At 40.3% G+C, this 24,288-nt stretch overlaps 1 protein-coding gene across 2 annotated transcripts; it reads right to left on the bottom strand.

The window, feature by feature from the left end:
• Window positions 1–879: 879 nt before the first annotated feature.
• tiparp (TCDD-inducible poly(ADP-ribose) polymerase) lies at window positions 880–23,540 on the bottom strand. 2 transcript variants are annotated; one of them, XM_059564804.1, is made up of 6 exons: window positions 23,387–23,540; window positions 21,068–21,924; window positions 8,230–8,422; window positions 7,249–7,436; window positions 5,297–5,572; window positions 880–1,919 (listed from the first exon to the last, which is right to left on the bottom strand). In XM_059564804.1, exons 2-6 carry the CDS (start codon window positions 21,898–21,900, stop codon window positions 1,472–1,474), a joined length of 1,938 nt encoding a protein of 645 aa, XP_059420787.1. In that variant the 5' UTR covers window positions 21,901–21,924; window positions 23,387–23,540; the 3' UTR covers window positions 880–1,471. The 2 variants fall into 2 exon arrangements, with proteins under 2 accessions (XP_059420787.1, XP_059420788.1); XM_059564805.1 differs by lacking the exon at window positions 23,387–23,540 and adding an exon at window positions 23,240–23,364.
• Window positions 23,541–24,288: the final 748 nt, after the last annotated feature.

Raw genomic sequence — 24,288 nt, 5'->3', positions numbered from 1 at the left:
TCTGGCAGACAAACAGCACCTGGCTTTTCTATGGGTTCCAGTGTTGTTTGAAAAGCCATTTAACAACACTTTATATCTGGTTAAAGTTCTGGACATCTGTCAGAGCCTATCCCACACTGTGACTCAGATCATTCTTTGATACTGAAAATTACTTATCAGACACAAGGTCAAGGATGTGTTTAGTTCAGACGGAGAAACAAAAGGAAAGATTGAGGATTGGCATAGGGGTTGGGTAGTATTTTATCAGGCATATCAGCAGAGACTTTAGGGGACCTGTTGTTTCCAAAACTGGCCAGCTCCAGGTTGGTGAGGGTGTTCCCTTACTCCCTCCTTTCTCTTTCTGGTACTCTGGGATTCATTAAGCATGGAGCTTAGGAACCCAGAGTCCTCTGGAGAGGAAGGGCAAGAGAGAGAATGGTGTGGGTTAAGAGACCAAGAGAGAGATTTTCGTTTGTAGAAACATGCTTAAAGATTAATCACATCTAACTACAGGGTTGGTTGATACGAATGTAGCATTCTGTAACAATCAAATCCCTGCCATGAAATGTTAGCATTTTAGCAGTGTCTGACTTAAATCCCTTTCACTTTCTGAATGTCATAAGATGCCTTCAATGTTTTATCATCAACTCAATTTATCTAGATATTCAAAGGATCAGCCTCTGTTCCTGTCATTGTTTTTTAATTTTTATGTTGGCACCATGTAACAATGTTGTCTGAATTGTAAGAAAACCACAGGGTATGATTAAAAAGGTCAGCAGCAAATTTGGTCAAATATGAAACTGTATGAAGTGAACTGTAAAAATTGAACATCAATTTACAATGCTTTACCTGAACAGAATGCAAGTCAGTCTATATAAACAAACACCAACTTAACATCAGTCACATTCTCCTTAAATTGTTTTTATTTACTTGCAACATTGACTAACATAAATAAACAATTTATTTATGGACAAAAGGCACACAGTTCAATATAAACAAGGAGATCATATGTACAACTTTGAACAAATAGCAAGTATGGGACGCGAATGGCAGCAATGGGAGCAGTTGAGTTTTTTTTTGTGGAAAAAAATAAGAATGTGAAGCTGCAACAGCAGCCTCGAGTCCAAGTGGCAAGCCATTGACGTGCCTCTTACTAAAGTGGGTTCCAATCCATGGTTATCAATGGAAGCCACAGCAGAGACACTCATCCACACATGATTCACACACTAAACTGTCCAGAACCGAGGAGGGATGACATACACACATACACACAATCCCCATTTGTATTCACAGGGACATGGAGAAGAAGTGGACAAAAAGGTCACACAGTAACCCTCACACATGATTCAGGGTGGGAACCATATCCGAAAATATCCCATATGGTCCATGAGTTTTATTCGGATTTCTGGGGCACATCTACTCCTGTCTCTTTTCAAAATGGCTGAATGTGCCCACAGGTCTCTTGTGCAGGAATCTAGCTATGCAGTGATCTTCAAATAGCCACAGTATTGCCCACCTCTTCATACTGAATGATGAAGTAAGGATAACTCTGATCATCACTGAAGATGACAAAGATCTGTGGGTCCATCCAGTTGTCCACACAGGAGTCAAATAAGTCACTGGAGGTGTCTCTTGGATTCAGGGGGGGTGGGCGGCGCATGGAAGGGTTGCCCACTGTGAACTTGCCCGTCAATACTTTGGCCAGAAACATGTAGTGCACCCCGCGGGACGAGCGCTTGGAGAAGTTGTGAGAATAGACAGCCTTGCGTGCAAAGTAACTGCCTTGGCCGAACATGGTGGCGTGCTTGCCGCACACACGTGGGTCGAAGTTGTGCTTACAGATACCCTCCACTACATCCTGGGACGTGCCATGGAACAGGTGGCGTTCGTTCAGCATGCGGTCCATCTCTGACATGTGCCGTGACATGTACTCCTTCTTCCTGTAAAGAGAAGAACATTATTAACATTGTTAAAAGCCAAAACCAGAAAACGGGAGTTAGCATCAGGCAAACGTAAAGAGAGAACAGACTAAAACTGTGCAAGGCAACCAGGATTCAAACTAGTTGGTCAGTAACATAATGCATGGCTTTCATCGTATTGTCAGAACAATGATTTTAAGCAAAAGATGTACAATTGAACAATTGAAATTAAAATATAATCAAAATATTTACAAACTTGCTTACTATGTCATCAACAGCCTGATATTCCGATTCTCGAATACGTGTGAGTCTATTTTGTCATTTAAAAACCTTTATAAAGATCTTGATCTATAACATGAGATGGATGCTGTCATGTTTGTTTACACTGCAGTTCAGAGAGTCCTGTCAGTAGGATTTACAGTGCATAAATTCATCAGTCTCTCCCGAATACAAGCAAGAGGCCAGTGAACTGAAAGGAGAATAGAGTGAACTGTTACTGACACTATTTTTATCAGATATGAATAAAACACGTCAGCAAATTATATTAGAATGGATTCTTATTGCTGCATCCATAGACTTAAGTCTGTATTTTACAAACTGTAAATGTATGGTTTTATTAGTATTTATGTACATTTAGATGTCTGAAACTTAAAATAAGCATTATGTGGTTGAAAACACTGCGTAGATGTGATTATATGTGAAGTGCTGAGCACATCCGTCACTGAATATTCTAAAACCCATATGTGTGACCGTACTCCAATGGGCACAGAAATAACAAAATCCCACATGTGGGACCAAACCACATCGTACTGTTAATTATTTGCCTTTACAACCTCACATCTGGTAAATCTTCTCAATTCAGCCACCACTGACAGGTGTGGCAAAAAAAGTGAATTTTGAACCCTGATGCCAACATTTACTGTATGCAAACTTCTAGCACTAAAATAAAACACACAACTTTGTTGTGTCAGAGCACGCCAGCTGCCCTTGCACGAAAACAGCAAGCCTAACTCTGGAGCACTCAGCCTGTCATCTTGTCAAATAGAAACAGAGAAGTGAGAGGGTACAGAAAGGGAGAGTAAACAGATGAGCGCCAGGGACCTGAGTGAACCCAGTCAGCAACGGGGCTCAATTAGCCTCGAGTCTGTGCCTCTATTGTTGTGGGCATAGGGGACGCAAGGTCAGCCTGGCTGAAAGAAACTCTCTGATCAGTAGAGTACTCAGTGTGATACTGACTGGCCCTAAATGACCTCAAGTGACCCTAAGGCCATTGACAAGCCCCAGTTGTCACAATCATTGACTGACACACTCACGCGCACATTGCCAGGGAGAAGTGACTCCATAATGCGCCAGTAAAGTAATCACTTGTGTTGTTTCAGCTTCTTCTTTCATCTCCTTTAAACTCTTTTACACCAAGCTACTCTGCCATCAGTCTGTTGTGTTCTTTCTTTTACTGAAGCAAACAAATACTCTTTCATGCTTACCCAGTGACATTCTCTCTCTCGCTCGTTGGCCAACACCCTGGAAACACTCAGAAGTATTGTACAAAAGGTCTTCACCTGCACAAGCATATGTACACACCAACCTTTATTCTTTCAGCTCTCTTTCCCAGGCTACTACAATAAGTGCTTGTGAGGATGAACTAATTGCTGGATTTGGCAAACGTTGTGAGGTTCACTGCACTGAATCTTTGAATAAAATTCAAGAGTTTTGTTTGAGACACGTAGTAGCATGTAAATAAGATATCCACACCTCTTTATTCAGTTGGCCTCTCAGGGATACATGAGATTTCAGATTCCATCCACCTAAATAAGCCCAGCAAAACAAGCAAGCTATACATGAATGTTTTACATATTGATCATTCTATTCTTGTCTGGGTGGATGGTTCTTTTGGCTAGATTTTTTCTTTTTTTAGAGTTTAACCATTTTTTTATTTGACAATATTACTGGTTTTATTATAATTTCTAAAACCTGTCAAAAGTCTTAAATTATGCAAATATGTAATTTTATTCTATTGTATTTATTGCTACAAATACTAGTAAAATTTCACGGTTGTCTGTACAAATGTCAGTACGAAAGCAAAAACTATTGTAACTATTTAACTATTTTATTCAACTGATTGAAAATATGAAAACCGAAAGGTGTGTTTTTTTTCTTTTTTTTTTTTTTGACTTGGGACCAGTGATTTTGACAACACTAATCTATTCACACATTTTATATATATTACCGTATTTTTCGGACTATAAGTCGCACCTGAGTATAAGTCGCATCAGTCCAAAAATACGTCATGATGAGGAAAAAAACATATATAAGTCGCACTGGACTATAAGTCGCATTTATTTAGAACCAAGAGAAAACATTGTCTACAGCCGCGAGAGGGCGCTCTATGTTTTCAGTGGTAGACTACAAGAGCACTGAGCAGCATTAGAGTGCCCTCTGGCGGCTGGAGACGGTAATGTTTTCCCTTGGTTCATTTATCTTAGCTCATTTCTCTTGGTTCATGTCAAATTAATTTTGATAAATAAGTCGCACCTGATAAGTCGCAGGACCAGCTAAACTATGAAAAAAGTGTGACTTATAGTCCGGAAAATACGGTACTTAGTTTTTAGAAACAACACGTTGTCAGTAGATGTCGCGTAACATTTTCTCACAAAGTATAAATGGGTGGGTCTTTATACATTAAAATATTTAGCTGCCTTCATATTTTAAGAAAGGGTGTTAATTGTATTTAAGGCTCTTTGGCATAAAAAAGTTTGAAAATGCCTATGCTAGACTACCAAAATGTAATATAGGCCTACCTATATGTTCAGAAACAGCAATTACTCCAGCAATGGCATTACTAGACACATGGAAATATGCAATTATTAGTTAATTGTTTGCTTGCTTAAGATAGCAGTGAAAAAACACGCGTGCACAAACACACCTCATGAGTCAACAGCAATAAATCTTCTTCCTGACTCATCCTTTTTCTGTAACCAATCGTCCACAGACGAGGGGCACGAACAGTCTTATTAAAATAGACCAAGGCTACTAGCACCCTTTCCTCTCTTACTCACTTCCTCTATCAAGTTCTTCATTTCACACGCTAAGAAGTTCACCTCACGGGGGCCTACCGCAAAAACACATCTGTTTCCGACCAACAAATCTTAGTGAGAACCGTTAACACGTTTGACACCTAGCAGCATGAAAGCAAACATTAAAGCCTCAGAGTCTTGTTGAGGGGTGTGGCTAAATACTCACTTTATAGACGTATATGAAACACAGATCTGTCCTGATAACCTTCAACCAGTCCGTAATGTCAGTGTTTACTAAAGACCGCTTTGGCCCCAGATAAATAGTCTAAACAACTCTGAGCAGCACAAAGGATCGAGACATTGTTTGAGAATCTCCTACCCCACCTTTTGTACTTCTCCCAGAGGAAGGGGTTTTGGACACGGAGGATCTTCAGGATGCGGAACTTGGTTTCAGATACGGTCTTGTGGAAGAGGCTATAGACAGTACGGTAGCTCCGGTCATCCCGGGAGACGGGCACCTGCAGGAAGTCCTGACTGGTATTCATGGGTAACCAAGTCTCGGGGTACACTTTGGAGGGGCCGCTTGACATAGGAGAGAGAGGCTGGTTTCCAGAGCTTTCCAGAAAGGAGAGAAATGTAGAGGAAAGGCCACCAAGAGTCCTAAAGAAGAGAGGGAATGTGAGATTAAATGATGAAATACGTAGAAATGATTTTTTGCTGTGGTACTGAAATTGGTATTGAGAAACATGAAATTTGACTAATTTCTTCTGCAATTTTGACACTGGAGGTCTGGAGGTTGTGGTTAAATCGAGGTCAGGGTTCAGTCCTGTGAATAAATATTGCACTAGATTTCTAGAAGGTAAACGCTATCCCTCAAGTCAGTGTGACTACCTTATGAGTCATCTTTGAACTTTTTTCTTGTGCTACTTTCCTCTCTCGACTTGATTGCCAGTGCTGGAACTGTGGCATTTTCCTTTGCCATATATATTTTTAAAGTGATTGAGGAAAAGCAAATGAAAAGAAACTGGGGCAATCATTTTGAAGAGATAAGCAAACACTTTCTGGAAAGCAGCTGTTAAGGGTCTGTTTGTTAAGAGTGTCTCTGTGTGAATAAAAGGGTGACTCATTCTGCTTGCTGAGCGTTAACTCAGCTGGTGCAGGCAGCGGATCGGCCAAATTGTCAATCGCACTAATGAGTTCCACCCCTGTGCTCAGGACAATGTGTTCCTGACGCTACAGGACCCTGTAGATGGGTGGACTAGCATTGCAGTGGCCTCTATCTGACAACAGTAGCAGACTGATGGGAATAAAGTTAACAATCCCTGCTTGTCTTGCGACTTGTATGAAAGCGATAAGCTGAACAGTGTGTCTAATTTAAACATTAGTAGCAGAGCTGTAGGTGACTTTATTTTCCGAACTCAGTTCAATCTGCCTATTTCATCATTTTAAATGGATCAAACGACTTGAAGTTCAACATTCAAAAATGTTCATACATATTGTGATATATAATACTGTCAAAAGGCTAAAATATTATATAGCCCAGTCCTGATTCTGATCCTTTAATGCTGGGGGCAAATACTACAGCTAGACACATTGACTCTATTGTGAAAAAAATATAAATAAATAAAAATAAAAAACAGGGCGGAAAAGATTCAAAACTGCTGTTCGCTTAATTTACATGTAGATATAAGGGAACATACAGAAACATATCCACATGTCGCAGGCCCTTCACAGGCCTGAGTGACTTAGAATATGTAAGAGATGAAAGACAGGGCAGGAAAATGTCACAAGAACAATACTGAGCTAGCCAGAAATCTGGCTTTCATATCTGGCTTTCATTTTCATCACGTTAGACTCTCTTACACAGACCATAACAGATCTAGAACCCATTTAACACTCATCCTTTCTTCTTTATCTGTTGCATTAATTTTTTTTTTTGTCCCTGTAAATAAGCACACATCATATTTCAATTGACAACAGATGATAGATATAACAGAGATTTCTTTCCTTATGAAAATTATGACAGACCATCTTGAGCTGCAGTCCAAGTTCTAGCTTAAGGAAAGGGTTTCAGGAGGCACAAGCAGTACTTCAAGCAATTAAAAAGTCTGGTATGTTCTTGGTGAGCAGTGAACTGCTTGCAAGTTATCTTGGTGTTTTGGAGTGCATCCAGAGAAAATAATCTGTGTGTGAAACTCTTTACTCTTTTGAGGAACTAACCTCTTTTTTTGGTATAAAATTGGTTGTTATGGGACATGGGTCAGCGTGAAATCAGTGGTGTCTAACAAGAGTTTTAGGATACTTTGTGAGTGCTGAAGGTAAACGAAGATACTCACTGGAGGTAAGGGGTAAGCATGATGGAGGACCTGAACAGCGGTCGTCTTTTGATCTGCCGGCAGAAACCGAAAACTGCATTTTGCTGGAAGCCCTCATGGATGTTGAGGATGTACTGATTCTGCAGTGTGATGAAACGCACCTCCTTCAGACCTTGGCCACTAGCCTCCTCAATCAACCGAACCACGGGCTGTGAAATGGAGAAAGATATATGTAATGTATTCGACGGAGAAAGAGAGAACAACAGAACATTTAAATGTGCCCCGACTCCAACTCAATTCATCCGGAGCACTGGTCAGAATGTATCCATCATAAGAGATTTGTTTTAAAAGGAAAGCTTATGCAACGTTCTGATTTCAGGCGCTTGTGAGTAGAACAGGGCGTCTTCTCTGGTGTGTGTGAGCCAGTTTGACTTGAGACCCAATACACAACGCAATCACATGTACACACTACACACACACACACTAACTCTGGGAACTGAAAACCTGCTATTTCTGTGCGCAATCTTAGCACTATTTAAAAAGACCTTAAAGGTGAATCTCACAAAATCTTTCAAGAACGAGTTTAGGTTTTATTTCCATTCTTAAATCACAAAAAGTTTGAAGTCTGCATGATCTTTTAATGTTTTGAAAGATGTCTCTCATGCTTACCAAGATGGCATTTATTTGAACAAAATTACAATAAAAACATATTACTGATAAATGTAATAGGTTTTATGATGTATTTTATTCCTGTTATAACAGAATCTTCAGCAGCCATTACTGCAGTTATTCAGAACTCATTGTAATAGGCTGATTTGGTGCTCAGTAAGCATTTCTTCTTATCATCAATGTTAAAAATAGTTGTGCTGCTCAGGATTCTTTGACAAAAGAGAGAGTAAAAAAAAACAATTTATTTGAAATAGAAATCTAATGTAAAATTACAATTGTCAAAATGAATTATAAAAGAAGGGGGAGAATGGATCAGAATGGTGTGATTCTCACCTCTGAATATTCCCTCCAGCCAAAGTTATCTCTGCAGTAGTATTTCCAAACAGTCAGGCAGTTAGGGGTGGGGCTTGTGTTTGTGGGTGTAGGTGTGGCTGTGGAGCTGGAAGGCGTGGACAGACGCCTGACGAGGTCAAACTCCAGGTCACAAACTCGCATGGCACTGAAGTCCAATGTAAACACTCGACCGCTGTGTGTGAAACAAAAGTAAACAGAAATTAAACACAAAATCTCAAACGCATGCACATGACAGGCGCTTACACAGAATAAAATTCAAATCCCGACAGTTTATAATCTGTTCTTGAGCCATGACATCAATAAGCTACCTAGGCCTTTCAAGAAAAACACCTAATTTAAATTCCACAAAATTCCTTGGGCATATGAGAAAACTCTCCCTTGGTCTTTGTGGTCCTCAAATCCTGAAAAACCCAATGAGTGGTGAGATTGTCCTCCAGACAGAGGGGAATGGAACGGTGACCCCCCTGACTTCCCACTGCATTCAGACCTTGGCTTTTTAGGTCACCCTCCTGGGGGTGGCTTGCTAATAATGGCCTCATCGATCACACTTACTCTCCAACACAAAGAGGATGTGGGGTTAAAGGTGAAATGTCTGGGCAAAAGTTGTTCAGATAATGCTCAAACAACATGCAGACCCAAAATTCAACCGGTGAAAGAATGAGATGCCTATACAAGGCCCTTTTCAATGGTCAAATCATATAAAGTCTCAGCCTCAGACGTCACGCCCACGGAACGTTGGCTAAACGTCTGATGCATATGGGACACAAACGTGGAAAAACTTCAGGAGTGTCGAAGTCGCCATCGGATTGGTTGAATTCTACATAATTTCCAAAATATGTGTTGCGTTCTTTAACGTTCTGCCTGGAAACAAAGATACCGTGGCGCCAAACCCCTTCACGGAAGAAGAACACTGCCGTGTTTACAACTGTGATGAGGAGCACTTACTAGGATCAACTAAACGCTGGATTTTCAAAAGTATGTGAAATATTTAAAGTTCATGGCATATAATCTTTAAAATATGTCTGAGAGTTTTACACGCAGGTCTATTATTGTGGCGACACTCCACTCCTCGAAACGTGACTATGAACGAAAAAAACTATGATTGGTTGTTTGACATGTCAGTCAAACGGCCTTGGCCAATGAAAGCTGCCATGAATTCCAGCCCTTCAGTCTGAAGGTCTGGCTATGTGAGAATAAATCATACAAAACCTTTACAAACACATATACTCAAAGTGCTTCTGTTCAAAGCTAGTCACACACAAATCATCCATTATTAATGCCCATTTGTGTTCCTAAGGGGTCAAATATGAAACCCTCTCATTCAAGCGTACCTGTAAAGGTCAAAGACCCAGACAATTGCAGAGTGCACTAGACGAAAACTGCCCGATACACTCAAAATCAACACACCAGAGAGTTCTGAGAGCTAATCTCAGAAGCACAGCAGAAGGACATGGCGCTCTGACAGGATGGGTGGACTGAGGCCTGAAAGAAACACTCATAAGCAAATGTGGCGGACAGTCACGAGGTAGACTAAACACTGGATGTCAAGAGGACAGCAGAAGGGGCTTAGCAGAGAGAAGATCTCAACAAGCTCACAAATACATACACACAAAATACAATTAAACAGCAAGAGGCCACTTGTGAGCATTAACAACCCTTTAAAATATGGCTATAGTAGACTAAACATGAGCACAGTGAGCAAAAACAATCTATGTAGCAATGAATTGAAAGAATAAATAAAGCAGAAAGCACCATGAAGTGTTGGGATGATCTGTCCTTTTTAAAGATTTTAATGGTAACCAGAAAGAGTACAGTTATAATCTGGTGATATTTTGGGTTGTAGCTTAACCAACAAGGTAAGGTTTCGTCTTCCCTTATTCACGCTCACACAATGTCTTTTTATCTTTGAAATCATTCCAACAGACACCAAATCTGATCTAAAAAATGCATGAAAATAAAACAGGCCAAAACCTTGCATGCACGCATGTGTGTAAGAGAGAAGGGAGAGTGAAAGAGAGAGGGAGGAAGATGCTTATCATTGCTGTGTTAGCTGACCTACTGAATTGAGTCAGCCCAAAACACACGTATGCATAAACCAGCCATTCACACACACAAAATGTGGTTCCATGAGTCTCTCTCAAACAGAAGGAATAAGTAAGAGGGTTTCCCAGCAGTCCTCTCGAAAAAAAAAAAAAAAAAAAGTCCAATGTGTAAACAAGTTAAAATTAAGATTCTGTCACAAATTACTTAACCTCATGTTGTTCCAAACCTGTATGGCATTAGTTCCACCACAGAGCACAAAAATAGCATTTGGAAGAATGGAATTAGCAATCTCTGATTTACAAATGAATCACATGAATTTTGAGTCAGAATCAATTGAGCCACTTCACAACAGTGTTATAGTTAACTAAAACTATTAACAATTAATTGAAATAAAGCTGAAATAGAATAAAATATAAATATTCAATAACCACTAACCGTAACAATTCAAAAAAATCAAAAAAAAAAAATCACTGAAGGTTGAAAGCCATACAGGTTTGGATCAACTTGAGAGATGACAGAATTGCAGGCGCCCAAAATAATCGCGAAACCTTCAGCATCTACCAGAATGGTCCTTACTCTCTTTTTCACAACGAAAAGACACACATTGTGTCCTCTCAACTGGAACACCATGGGCTTCAATCATACACAGCCAGAATAGCTCCAAAGCAGCATGTTCGGGACAGCCTGTCTTTAACAGACAGTTCCGGGCACAAACACACAATCTGCCCTAGCAGGCGGTCTTCTGGCTCAGCCAACAAAAACCAACAGAGAGCATGGCTTCCCATGCTGGAGAGCAGAACACAGCAGTTTCAGCACTTCCCTCAGGTCATCAGAGCCAAGGCACCATATAATACCAGTCTAGCAGGCAAACTTGAACATTTACAGGTGCTAATGTCCTTCAGAACACTAAAAAGGACACCAAATCCAGGATTACTCACACCCCCAGCTGCAAGGGGACAACATGTAGATTGTTTCAGTAATCTCACTTCTGGGGGGAGGATGCATTAATATCGGTTGAATAAAACTGACAGCTCGAGAAAATCAAACCAAACAGCTTTGTCTTATATACCGGTAGCCGAAACACACAAAACCTGAACATCTAGACAGGGAATGTGAAAGTATAAGCCCAAAAGTGTTATAACTCAGAGGTACACCTCACTGGAGTTCTCAGTTGTGTCTCATAAAAGGACTTTGACACAAATAAAACCATTTATATGACATGTGGGAAGAACATAAAGCTGTAATGTGAATTGTATCCTTGCTTTAAAAGCCCTGCTTAAGCCAACCAGTGTTCTAGCTGGTTTAAACTGGTGTAGGGCGTCTCTAACTCTAGTCATGTTGGTGTTTATTGTTTAGCTGGTTATCCAGCTGATTCCCAAAATCCCTTTATAAACAAGCCAACAGACCAACCTGAGCCAAGATTGTTATTTATATTCTATAATTGTATTGATTAATATTGATAATGTAAAAAGTTTTAATTTGTCCTGTGCTAATGTAATTTTTTTCTACATTTTTATGCTGCTTTAATATATTTGTATTTCAGTTTTTGTAATTGTACTTAAACTTATTTCAGTACTTTTCTTTTTTCAGTTACTAAAAACTATTTTTTAAGTATTTGTTTTAGGTAACAATAACAAACTGGCTATGAATTTGATGAGTTTGTGAGTTCATAATGACATTTCTGTATTCTAAAATTCTGAGCTCTTTTGTAAGATTACTGGGGTCTAATAAACGCAGACGAGGCAAGCAACAGTCTCTGTTTGCCCTCACTGCTGAGTAGGAGTAACAAATGAGACATTTAAAGATCTCATTTTGTGATTTTCTCTCCTACAATACGTGCAAAATATCTGAATCAATGATCCAAATCCTTCACTTCAGTGTAAAAGACGACAACAACATCATCAGATTTCCTGAATTCTATGTACAAAATGTCCGCCCTGACAACATCCCAGAAATAAAAATGCTGTCTCTTGCACAACAAATGTTCAGTAATCCACAGATGCAAAACTTGGGCTGAGCTGGAGTTTCTAAACAGAATGAGCCACTCATGAGTTTCACAACCCAAATATCCTTCTGCAGGAATCATGTTGCTAGTTTCGCTCCGGGGAGCTGCTGACTCACGCAAAGTTATTTGCGCACAATACAGCCATAGAGCAAAGCCAGCATCTCTCCTCAGGGCTGGTGACCGAGAAGACCGGTGTGGACACCACACTTTCAGAATCTAAATCAGGAGCAAACAAAAGCCATTAACAAGAACGAAAGCTATCACTTCCCAGAGTTTAAACACAACAACAAAACAGATGAGAGAAAACTGGTTTGGGTAAATGAAGAGGCTCTTTATAACAACAGAATGAACGAAGCAGAGTTTGCTGTCTGTTGCTTTCTGTTCTTTCTCTCTGCATCGCTCGCTCTTTGTCCAAAACACTCTGCTTGTACAATGAGGTACAATGAGGAAAGAACAGGGCATTCTGGGATTAAGGAGGAATGGGTGGTTACAGAAGTGACTGCACTGGGAGGTAAAGAGCTAAGATGACATGAAATAAGAGAGTCCGAAAGGATTACACAGTGTCTCAGAACAACCAGAGCTCTCTTGCTGCTACATTCGTGTGCAATGTCATTTATGAAGTCATTTCTCTGACGCAATTATCTGTAGCAGCCTGGGAAGCTGGCGGTGGGATTTCACAACATGTTGCAATTTAGCACGGGCACATGCAGATTCGTATAGCGCTCAGCTCGTGTTACCTTTTTCTTTTGGATGTGCATTGAGGTATGCGACACCTAGCATGCAGTGTTTCACTTGCAGCACACACACACACATTTGTGCCGGCTTTTCTGACAGAGGTTTCACTGTAGCTCACCCACACACTCTTTTCATTTTCGAACAAGTGCTTGTTTCTTTTTCAAGCCTGGCACGCCAAGCTCAAGTCGGCCACCTGTGCACCGGGTAACCATGGCGACCATTATCCGACGGACTGCGTAATAACACGGAGATAACAATAGAAGTCCTAGTGCCCCCTTACCCTGCGTCGCAGACAAAGTGCGGTCACCCCATACAGAGAACCCAGAGACTGTTTCATCCTTTCAGCCTCTTTCCCTCTCTACAGTGCTATAAATAACCTTCCGGCCATTAAATTAAGTGCAAAGACGGATTCTCTCTGCGCTCATCAGAACAACCTACTTATGAAGCCACAGGATTTTAGTCCACATCTGCACAAACACGCAATTCTGAAAGCAGAGAGCTCTGTGAGAGTGGACAGAAAGATTGATAAGTGCAATATAGATGTGAATGGACAGGCAGGATGGAGAGACTATAATTAAAGGCAATGAAGGGTGTTGAGAGAAACAGAGAGAAGGAGAGGGAGAGGGGAGCGGTTGATAAGCCAGTTCCACCTCACCTCTCTCTCTCTACCTGTGAGGTGGAGTCACAGGTGAAAAACCTGCTCTTCCTGCAAGCCCTGCTGAAGTGTTGTGTCACTTTGATGTCCCCCTGACCCAATCATGAGGCAGCGTTCATCATCACGGTGACCATGACCTGTAACCACCTGATGATTCACCAGTGTCAGGAGCTGAGATCAGCCGATGCACACACACAAACACACCCTAATTTGACTCGACTCTGTGAGATTTAAAACGATTGAGGATGAGGAGGCTTTTAGAAACACTAAATGACCTCGAACACCTGAAAATTCAATTGTTATATTGAAGGTATTTTTAAAACGCCTGTTTAGTGATAAAAAAAAAAAGTTTATCGGCAGTGGTAGACCTTACAGAGAAAACTCTGCATGTGTTTATATAAAGTGCTTTCTGACCTACTTTGGAATGCAATACCACATGAATCAGATAATAAAACTGTTTGTGTTCATGTACTTACTAAGAGAATGTTACAGGCCTTAGTTTCACAATTTTAAATCCCATGTACACAACGGCATTAAGTTTGAAATACCCTAAACTATTCTTCTGTATGCATATAGTCACTCCTGTTCTGATCTAAAGCAGCGATAAGCAAAGCAACATTTTGGTGTCTTGCAGCTATAAACATGAAACATGGATGCCAACGGTTTGTAGTTTTTAAATTGAGTTGCTTAAAATGTAATCTTCTGTGAATGAGTCAGTTCAGATATTGTCTTACTATTGGGAGATGAGAGGGTCTGTATTACTTACTATTGGAGAAAGCGTAAAGGTTAACTTGGATCGCGTGTGCCTTAACCAATCACATTACAGCCTTGAAGTCAGTGAACCGTTTACGGAAACCATAGGAATGAATGAGAAGTGCCGTAAACTAAATCACACCTGTCACAAAAAGTCAGTGTTGTTTTTTTTTTTCTCGGTGTAAACTCTAAAAATAATTCAATCCAGAAATATTGCTTAATGTGAAACATTTTGAGGATTAGCTGATAGGCTGTCAAGTCATTAAATGATAAGCTGTTTCCTCTAAAAAGCTGTTTATTCAGCGTAGTGAAGCCTCTCCTCCATTGACATCCATTAAAAATAAAAATAAAAAGGCCTCTGGTCTCCTTTCACACATACTGGCAAACCCGAAGCGTTAGCATTAGCCTTTATGCTTTTTTGGCTAAAGGTTGCATGCTTGCCTTCTAGTGGCTTTGATCAGATCACCCTTAAAAGAGAGTGATGTCACTACATTAACAACTAGATGTTCAGTTTAATTTAAAAAATCTGTAGCAACATCTGAATTTTCTGAGAGCATATTTTACTGTACAATACAGTTTGCAACTTGTGTAAATGCAACTGTAAATAAACAAACTGTGTATGTACAGAATACGATTAAAGTCGCAATGAAAAAGAAGTAAAAACAGGCCCTTTCTTTAGTATTGTGGCATACATCTGAGTGAAATGGATTATCGAAAAAGAAAAATATGTAGGATTGAGACTTTGTTCTATCCATTGGTTGTTGATAAGTTGGAGACAGATCTGAATGTGAACTTTTGGGTAATTGTGAGAAATGGTTGGGATTTAAGCAGACTAAATTATTGGAAAAGACCAGCTTATTTTGCTAAAATGAAGCCTGTTGTTTCACCGGAAGATCTATTTATGACATTTTGATTAAAATCAATAAAAAAAAGACAATAACATTAGATAGGGTGCATTTTAATTTCACACAGACTTTATTAAAATCTGCAGTCACCATAAAAAAATGTTCAGAGCTTTTCGACTGTATGGTTCTTACTTCTGTAAATAAACAAACTCTTTGGTGTACAGAATAATATTAAGTACTCAGAACAGGAGCGACAAGCGCATTTAGCAGCAGTGTGTCCCAAAGTGAATTCAGATATTTAACCTCACATAAACTTGCCCAGTTTAGGCCATTCTCTTGCTATCCAACACTTCTGCAAATCAGGGGAACTCGAGCCCAGCTGGCAGACTAAAACACTATACAGTTCTGCTTTTCTGAAAGCTAAATCATGGTTCTGCTGACTCCTTCAGCCTTAAATGCACACGACCAGGGAACTGAAGAGAAGCAGTAGTAAAAGGGTCAGAGCAAGGGGAGGGAGGTGGATGAAAGTGTGAGCGAGACAAAGATAACGCATGGAGTGTGAAGGATTAGCAGCCTTTAAAAACCATGTACACCACTGAGCATGCCCAAACCCAAGGTCTGCTTCGGGACTGGCATTTTCCACATACACAACCACTTCTAAAAGACATGCTCTGATGATTAGACTTTAACCCGGCAACCCCGTGCCCCCCGGCATACACGCCAGTGAAAAGGCACCTCTGAGCTAGCTGTGGTTTGCAGAGTCAGATGGTCGACTGGGAAACAAGCAGACCAAATAAGAGAGAAAAGAGAGAGACTGCCTCTCATTCTTCTTCTTACACTTAATCCCATACACACAAAACAACTCACTTTTTCATGCTCAGCTTGAGCTGCCTGCATGCCAGCATTATTCACACCAAGCATGAGCCTCACAGTCCGAGAAGAATTAAACAAACATACACACTAATGTATGCATCTGATCACACACTACCAACCCTGAGATAAGGCAGTCACCTATGCAGGTGGTAAATTCAGCAATGAGACACTCAGCAAACAGATACTTTTAGAAAACAAACACACAGTGACAAATAGGGAAGCTGCAGAGGTCATATCAGTAACTTGCAAACACCTTTTAAAGTTACATGCTATGAAGTTATACATTTACACACTCAGATAAAAGCCTCTGACTGTGATGCTATTACAGAGTTCAAAAAAGAAAAGACAATCCTGCAATCATTTACTCACCCCCATGTCATTCCTAACCTTTATGACTTTCTTTATTCTGTGGAAAACAAACGAAGATATTTTGATGAACGTTTCTGTCCATACAATGAAAGTCAGTGCGGTCCAAAACAACATTGATTGACTTCCATTTTAAGGACACAAAAACACAGACATTTTTAGAATGTCTTTTTAATGTTCCACAGAATAAAGAATGGTTTGGAACAACATGAGAGAGAGTAAATGATGAAAGAACAAACCTCTGGTTTATTTGATCAATAACAGAATTTTCATTTTTGGGTGAACTAGCCTATACCTTTAAATGAATACCAGCAATGGTTAAACCAGGTGATTTTTGGAAAATGCATAGCTTACATTGGCTTATGAGTAAGAAAATCTATTCAACAGATGATGATTCCCTTCATAAACCTGCCAAACACTTGAAGTTGAGCAGCACAATCCCACCAATACATATCTCTCCCAAAAATAATCAATGTAGCTGTCTATGCTAGTTTTATTGCAGTACGGAAGGATGTACCTGTCATTGAAGTAAAATAATCAGGTGCAAATAGACATTTATGGCAAAAGTGGTTTAAGTGAAGACATGCAAGCTTCCATAACACTGAACCAAAAACAAGAGCTATCATTTAGTAATAACTTGACATCTTCACTGAAACTCTGCTGTGATAAAGTCTCTGACTGGCAGCTGATTATAAACTGCGAAGGGCTTTCCATCCTTCCTCTTCAAGAGGTTCAAGGGAATAAATCAACATCAATCAACACTCTTGACTTCTCGTTTTTTTGTTCCCATACAGAAAGGACGGGTTCAACAGAGCTGAGGGCAAGAAAAAAGCTCTCGTTTCCCTCTTGCTCGCTTTAAGAAAAAAGTCTCCAAAAAGTCTCAGGCAGTTGTGGAGGCCACAGACTGACGGGACGTGTGCTACTGAACACCATGCGGGACTAGAACTGTTTGTTCAGACAATCCAGCCACTATTTGGCTCTTTCTCTTTGTATTTGTCCCTCTCAGCAAAAGAGAAACACATAAACATACTTTAGCTGCAAATTTTGGCAGCTTTTGTTGATGTTAAAAAGCACATTTAAAAGAGTGTGAGAAAAAAGCATGTTATGATCTCACTAACAAAAGACAAATAACTTTGATGAGTGAATGAAACCAACCCAGTCTCATGAAAAGACATACCTCTGTGTATGTTTCTGCAAGACCGTTACCGCAATACCACCTCACTGCATGTTTCGCAACAGTTTCAAAGAGAAATGTCCACTGAATGGCGCTAAAACACAGGTTTAATACATGAACCCTGGCACATTGGAGTACGTTAATCTAGTCACGTATTGCTGTTTTTTATTACGTTGCTTCTGGTACGTATTGCGGCAGTTCAGAATTTAAATATCCAAGGACTATCGCTAAAAGTTATGCCCTAAACCAAACCCAACCCTAAACCTACCTAATAGTGTTTACAAATGCAAAACTGATATAAAACACATTTGTTGACGTTGTTCCAACTGACTTATATGCAGATTTGAACTGCTTTGTCAAACTCAGTGAGCAACCGAACAAACCTACCGCCTCTGAAAACCCATAGATATGAAGCTGGATATGTGCGATTTTAATGTTCAAAAGCATCAGTTTTCAAATCTCCCAGCATATTAATATTGTTTTGAAGTCACAACATGATATTCTGCAAGTAATACTGCGAAAATTACGCTTTATTAATTTAAACTCTATAAATTTGTGTGAAAAGGAATAAAAGGTGTCGGAGTTACTGCCTCTAGTGTTCATTTCTTTTTGAAACTGCAGTGATACGTACTTATTGGTACGTATTTCACGTCTCGCTAAAACGTCCACCCAGGTACGTCTATGCCATGAGAGCGGGTAGAATGAAACAGAGAAACATGCCTGGTAAAAATACTCTACTATGTTGTATCACATGGTAATATAATTGTTCTTTAACATAAACACTATATACTAAAATACTGACAACACTATGGTATAGAGATAGTATCATATGGTAATACTATCAAATATTACATGGTACTAAAATAATTATATCAAGTACTTCCACGTATACCTTGATACAGTCCGATGTGCCATAATACTTTTATGTGTTAGATGGTAACAAAATACCATGTATCATGGTAATTACAGGGTATTCCAAGAGTACTATGATTGTATCTTAGCAGAAATGTAGAAAACCAAAAACTTACCATGCTTCGTTTTTGCAAGTTGTTAGTGCATATTCATTTACATGCAACATATCCAAAGGTAAGGACATTATTACCATGGTACATTTTTACAAGTGTAAGAGAGAAAGAATGCAGGAAGAACTAAATTTATGAGTCAAGCTGATGGTGAAAACTCAAAAGACCTCACCCGTGTGAATAATTTCATGGCCTGTCTAAGGCGTTATCTCCTTTCTCACACACGCAAACACACATGCAAACACCTTGGTTTCAGGTCACCATGCCCTTGGTGCAGTGAGATTGTGTGACAAATACAATCATCTCTCCCTCAGCTGCTCCCATGGAGACCAAACCTTCAGGATCAAGGGTCACGGTTCTCTCACACTGCGGCACAATGACACAAAAATGAAAAACTATTGGGCCCCCTGCTCATCCATTTCTTAGGATATAAACAAGAATGAAGAAAGCTTCTGCTCCTGGAAATTACTGCAAACCAATGTATACAGTAAGAGCCTGACCAGTGAGCCTGTTTTCGAAAGTACAGTGGCCCCGGGGTATTGAGACACTTTCTACCATCTGTCTTCAAAATGCCAATATGTCTGATATTGTGTCTTGACTTTCAAAAACACAGTGGCCCCGAAGCATTTGGACATTTGGTGACCAAAACAAAATGTCAAACCAAGATCTGAGAAGCGATTTGACAACCAGAAAGTGTCTAAATACTGTATCATAACTTTAAACGGTTATCATTTAAAACCTTTGTAATTTTATGATACATTTCACTCTGAAAAGTCCAAGCCATTTTTCTTTCAACTAAAGAACCTGAGTTTGATCATTATTATTTTTTAATCTAAATCAATGACATGTCAAAACATTTTTACGTGTAGCTTAAGGATCCAAATATGTTCAGGGGCAACTACACATAGCGTCTATAACACAGACCTTCTCATTTCTGCTCTAAAATGGTCTTTATACTATTACACAATGAATTATTCTAGAGAGAAAAAAAAATACTCCACACAAACAAAAAATATGGGGTGGTCAGCAGATAAGGGTGTGGTTTACAGGCTCTGTGGGTCTCACTTTACCCCTGAATTACCAAAGTCAGCAGGACTTTAATGGTCGGCTTTAGCTATTAACATGAAACAGGTCGTTGTGAGCCACAGTTCTAAGAGCAAATGGGCTAAACTGGCCAACAGAGACAGTTATGTGGCCATTCTGTCTATTAAATTCTGTAGACAAAGACCGCCTAAATAGCCGGCTGTCCCGTGGGAGAATTTCCATGACAAATCAACAATGCTATCTTCAAGTAGAAAGCAGGCGGGAGCTGTGTCATAGCGAGCAGTAAAAATCACTGTCTCTTTTGCTTTGTCATGACCAAGTGCACTTCCTTTTACAAACCACTTTTGCATACAGACCAGGCTTGGAACCTAAACAAGACTCTCACAAACAAAAGGGCCCTTTTGTTTAGGCAAAATAAAATCCTGCTGGGTCAAAGCCACCATGATTGCAGCTCAGGGATATAAATTGTGGCAATGGAGTGTATGATTGGTAGGTCTAAGGATGTTTGTGTTTGTGTGTGCAAATAATCAACATAAAATTAAAAAAGGCCTTTACAGAGCATAAATGTGTGCGTGCATGACAGCAAGTGTGTGTGGGTGAGCATGTGCACAATTGCCTCTAAAGCTAATTTATGTGCATGTTTGTGAGCAAGTCTGCGTGTTAGCCCTTCTCTGTTTGTGCGTCGAGTGCGTGTGACCGCCTGAGCACAAGCCGCAGTGAGTGGGAGCGTGCACGTGTAATGTGTGTGCGTTCGACCGAACTTAGCAGAGGCGGGTCGAGCAAGTTCACGGCTCACAGCTGTCAGTATGCTTCCACACGTCATTTCAGCCAACGGAAGGCTTATGGGAAAGAAGCAATCTCTTAGTCACATATACCTCATCCACAACACAAATGCTCCTACATACAAGGCAACTTCCTGTCACATGCTGCACTCTTTCACTTCAACTAGGTGGTTCCTTCCATACGCCTGAAAAACAACAGCCTAAGCTGGTTTGCTGGTCTCTCTGGTTGTGGAATGGTTTTGGGTCACTTTTTAGCAGGTCAGTCTGGGAGACCAGCTGGCTGGTTAGCTAAACCAGATAAGACCAGTCAACCAGACAGGTTTAGGCTGTTTTTTTTTTAGTAGGGCATCATACCAGTCCCTCCCTTGCACCATTTTTTTTCTGTTTTCTCATTGAACTGCAAGCTCAGCTTAGCTGTACTTCCATATCCTTATCAGGTAAAGCATAAATGATTGAAACTGCTCAAGAGGTTTCAATGAAAAGTGGCATTAACCCACAGGGCAAAACCAGAGGCACTTACAGAAATTTAAGTCTGACATGTTCATTGTCAGGGCTGCAATAAAGCCTTTCCAGTTGTTCTTGAGAGTCATCCGATATGCTCTGCCAGATCTGCGTATCTGCTCTGCGGATTTGCCAGTGGTAAGGTAAAACGGTGTGATGCTGGGCACAGTCACTGCCATAGATGCAAACGCCCTGGAGGAAATCCACACAGATCGATACAGCATCGCCTTGATGCGTGTGATACTGGAGCTGGGTCAGGAGTTCAAACACTAGATCCAAAGAGGCCTCCTCGCTTTTATCCTCAAAGATCTCGCCCTCTTTGATGGCACAGCAATTTGCACCCTGCAAAGTCTCAGTGGTGTAGATGTCATTTAACTTCAGCCCTGAAACATCGGAGGAGGGTGCCGCCTCGTCGCGCTCCTGGGGCTGGAAGCGTCGCTCATTAGAGTCTATTGAAACCTGTTGAATATCCGACACCTTCTGTTCCCCCGCGAGCTCGCCCACGGCCACATCGGCGTCTGTGCTCTCCTCCTCCTTCAGGCACACCTGACTAATCCTCGCCTGCTTCTCCACGGCGGCCGTGCATATATTCCTCTGCGGTCGAGCTGGGTTCCGCAGAACAAACAGTCCGTCCCCTGACACGAGAGCGTCAGAGTTTAATAACGTGCTCAAAATAGGGTCATCTAAAGCACGTAAGCATTTTGTGTCCAGTTTTCTCTGAGCGTGTTTCTTTTTTAAGTAGGGCTTCACTAACGGGATCTTGTTGACGAGTCCCATCTGCTGCTCGGTGAACTCTCCGGTCCCCATTGGCAGACCTAAAGCGGGCACTGCGGTGTCAACTGCCTCCTGCATGGTGCAAAAATGTATCCAGGATACCTATTTTAAAAAAACAACAACAGAGCAACATTATTAATTTCATGTCTATACGCATAGAGTGAGCTTGGGGTCTAAAGTATTCAGTTTGTTGTTTGTTTGCACAAATTTTTAAAAATAATCCCTTAGGTTATATTACACATTTGTCAGGACAGTGTGGCTAAAAAGTTTGCGCAAAAAAAAAAAGAGTCGCGTTCATCTGAAGAGGTTACTATAGCAACAGTACCCACTCAAGCAGCTTCCCATATCTGACATCACATTATCAAAACACCACTGCCATTATCACTTTACATAGATTTAAACGTTTATTAAATGTGTCGTGTTTTGTTTAACATGTCTTTGTGTTAGTTAACGGTTAGCTGCCAGTGCTAGAGTTTCAAAACTCTCTTAAATGTCATTGAATAACTCGCTTACTGTCTACAATGCTACAATTCGAATTTCGTCAACTCGTAATGTATACTGTGTACACACTACACAGCGTGACTTGCTTATAATGTACACCTTTTGTACAAATTTCTCAGAATGTACAAGTGCTTAAAACAACACATTAAAGGGCATTAAATCGCCATTAGTCATTTATCAATAGGCTTGAAAACACGCTATCAGTTTACTCCTTGACGGGCATATAAGGTAATTAATCTATACTTTTAACTAACGTTAGGCGTAAGATTAAACCTTTCCTTTCTCGACAATAGAGAGGAGGTTGCATAGTGATAAAAACAGAAAGTTTATTCCAAGTCCCCTCCCCCCAGCAAACTGTAAAAAAAAAAAAACATTATGTGTATATATATATATATATATATATATATATATATATATATATATATATATATATATATATATATATATATATATTATTTATTTATGAAATTAACTTACCAATGCAGGTTACAACTTGGGTTTAATACAATTTCAGGAATTTAGAACAGCAACCAAAAGCTTTCATTTTCTAATGTTCTTTTACTGGGTATAAACACCAACCACAAGCGCAATGATGATTTAACGCATCTAAGGTCATAAACAAATATAATAAAAAAACAATATCCGTCTTGATTTATCCTTTGCGAGCGAATAGAATCGTTTAATTACGCTGCTCCACGCGATAAAAATCAGTCAAACGCAGGCCAAACGATCTCTTTGGGAGTATTTTGATGGCTTGATCTAGATACAGGAGTTGGGAGCGTACGTGCCAGTTGCCAATAGCTGCTCGTTCGAGTTCGCACGTACCGCCCGCGTTAAAGCGATCGCTGCCCACTGCGGCGCCTGGCCCCCGTTCTTCCACAAACATACGAGAAAACTACATTATAGCCAAATCTACCACTGCACAAAGATCGGGTTCAGTCAAACGATTTATTAGAGTCCGATTAAAGCCTTTTCCCGTACGCAATGCAGAAACAGCGCTCCGATTTTTCCCAGTGGATTAGGCTCAGTTAAACGCTATATTCCGGATCCTTTCCAGATGTACCTGTAAAATTTCCCGACTCCTTTTATGCTACTGTTGAAGCCAGTAGTCCGTCCCGAGGAATTCGCACTCCTCTCTCATACAGAACAGACAAAGCGTTCATCCACAGGGCGAAGCGTCAGCGTCTACGTCCGTCTCCAGGAGCTTCTGAGCGGCTCGCGGCTGTTGCGGAACACAAGCGCGATAAGACTCGCTTGTCCAATCACAGAGCAGTGTGGAGCGCGAATGGGCGGGGCTTTGGCGTCTGCTGGAGCGGAGGTAGAAAAAAAAATCAGGAAGTTATCCGATGCGTGCATGTGTTTTGACCGGTTTTGACCTGGTTTTGACTCACCCCGCTAAATTGCTTATACCAAGAAATCATGAGGTATTGTAATTATACGGCCTAAGCTGGTTCCTGTTAAAAAAAAAAATGTAAATGCATAAATAGCAGCCAGATACTCACCAAACACTAGACAAATAGGCCTATTCAGTAAGTATGCCTATATACTTTAGAAAATAACAGTGAATTATGCATAATTACAAATAACAAACCCTAGTAAGTATGCTTATTAATATAACTGATTACTTATTTGTGTTATAACAGTGTAATAAGGGCACCTTAAAATAAAGTGAAACTAAATATTGCATTTGGTTCTGACCTGCCAGTTGGAAAACCCTGCCATAGATCATAGTGTGATGTGTGACTGAAATGAGGTGAAAGGTTATTCAATGGACTAATGACATAACCTTTTTTCACAGCAACTTTACTCCTTCACTCATGAAAACTGCAAATTAATTCTAAAACAGCCTCACCACACAATTTATGACAGTCAGTAAATTCACACCAGACCATAGTACAAGTGTAGACCCGTCACACAGAGGATGTCATCAGACAGACAGAAGATGTTGTCATTTCATTTAAAAAG

The sequence above is a fragment of the Carassius carassius genome, chromosome 13, assembly GCF_963082965.1.
Source record: "Carassius carassius chromosome 13, fCarCar2.1, whole genome shotgun sequence".
Lineage (NCBI taxonomy): Eukaryota > Metazoa > Chordata > Actinopteri > Cypriniformes > Cyprinidae > Carassius > Carassius carassius.
This window is presented reverse-complemented; position numbering and strand designations above follow the sequence as displayed.

Bases quoted from the DNA above. Each gene is read 5' to 3' on its own strand.
- tiparp (XM_059564804.1), bottom strand. From the start codon at position 21,900: ATGCAGGAGGCAGTTGACACCGCAGTGCCCGCTTTAGGTCTGCCAATG. The intron at 8,423-21,067 runs GTAAGTGCCTCT...TTTCACACACAG, and splicing joins CATGTCAGACTTAAATTTCT to CGGTCGAGTGTTTACATTGG. The intron at 1,920-5,296 runs GTGGGGTAGGAG...TTCTCTTTACAG, and splicing joins CTCTGGGAGAAGTACAAAAG to GAAGAAGGAGTACATGTCAC.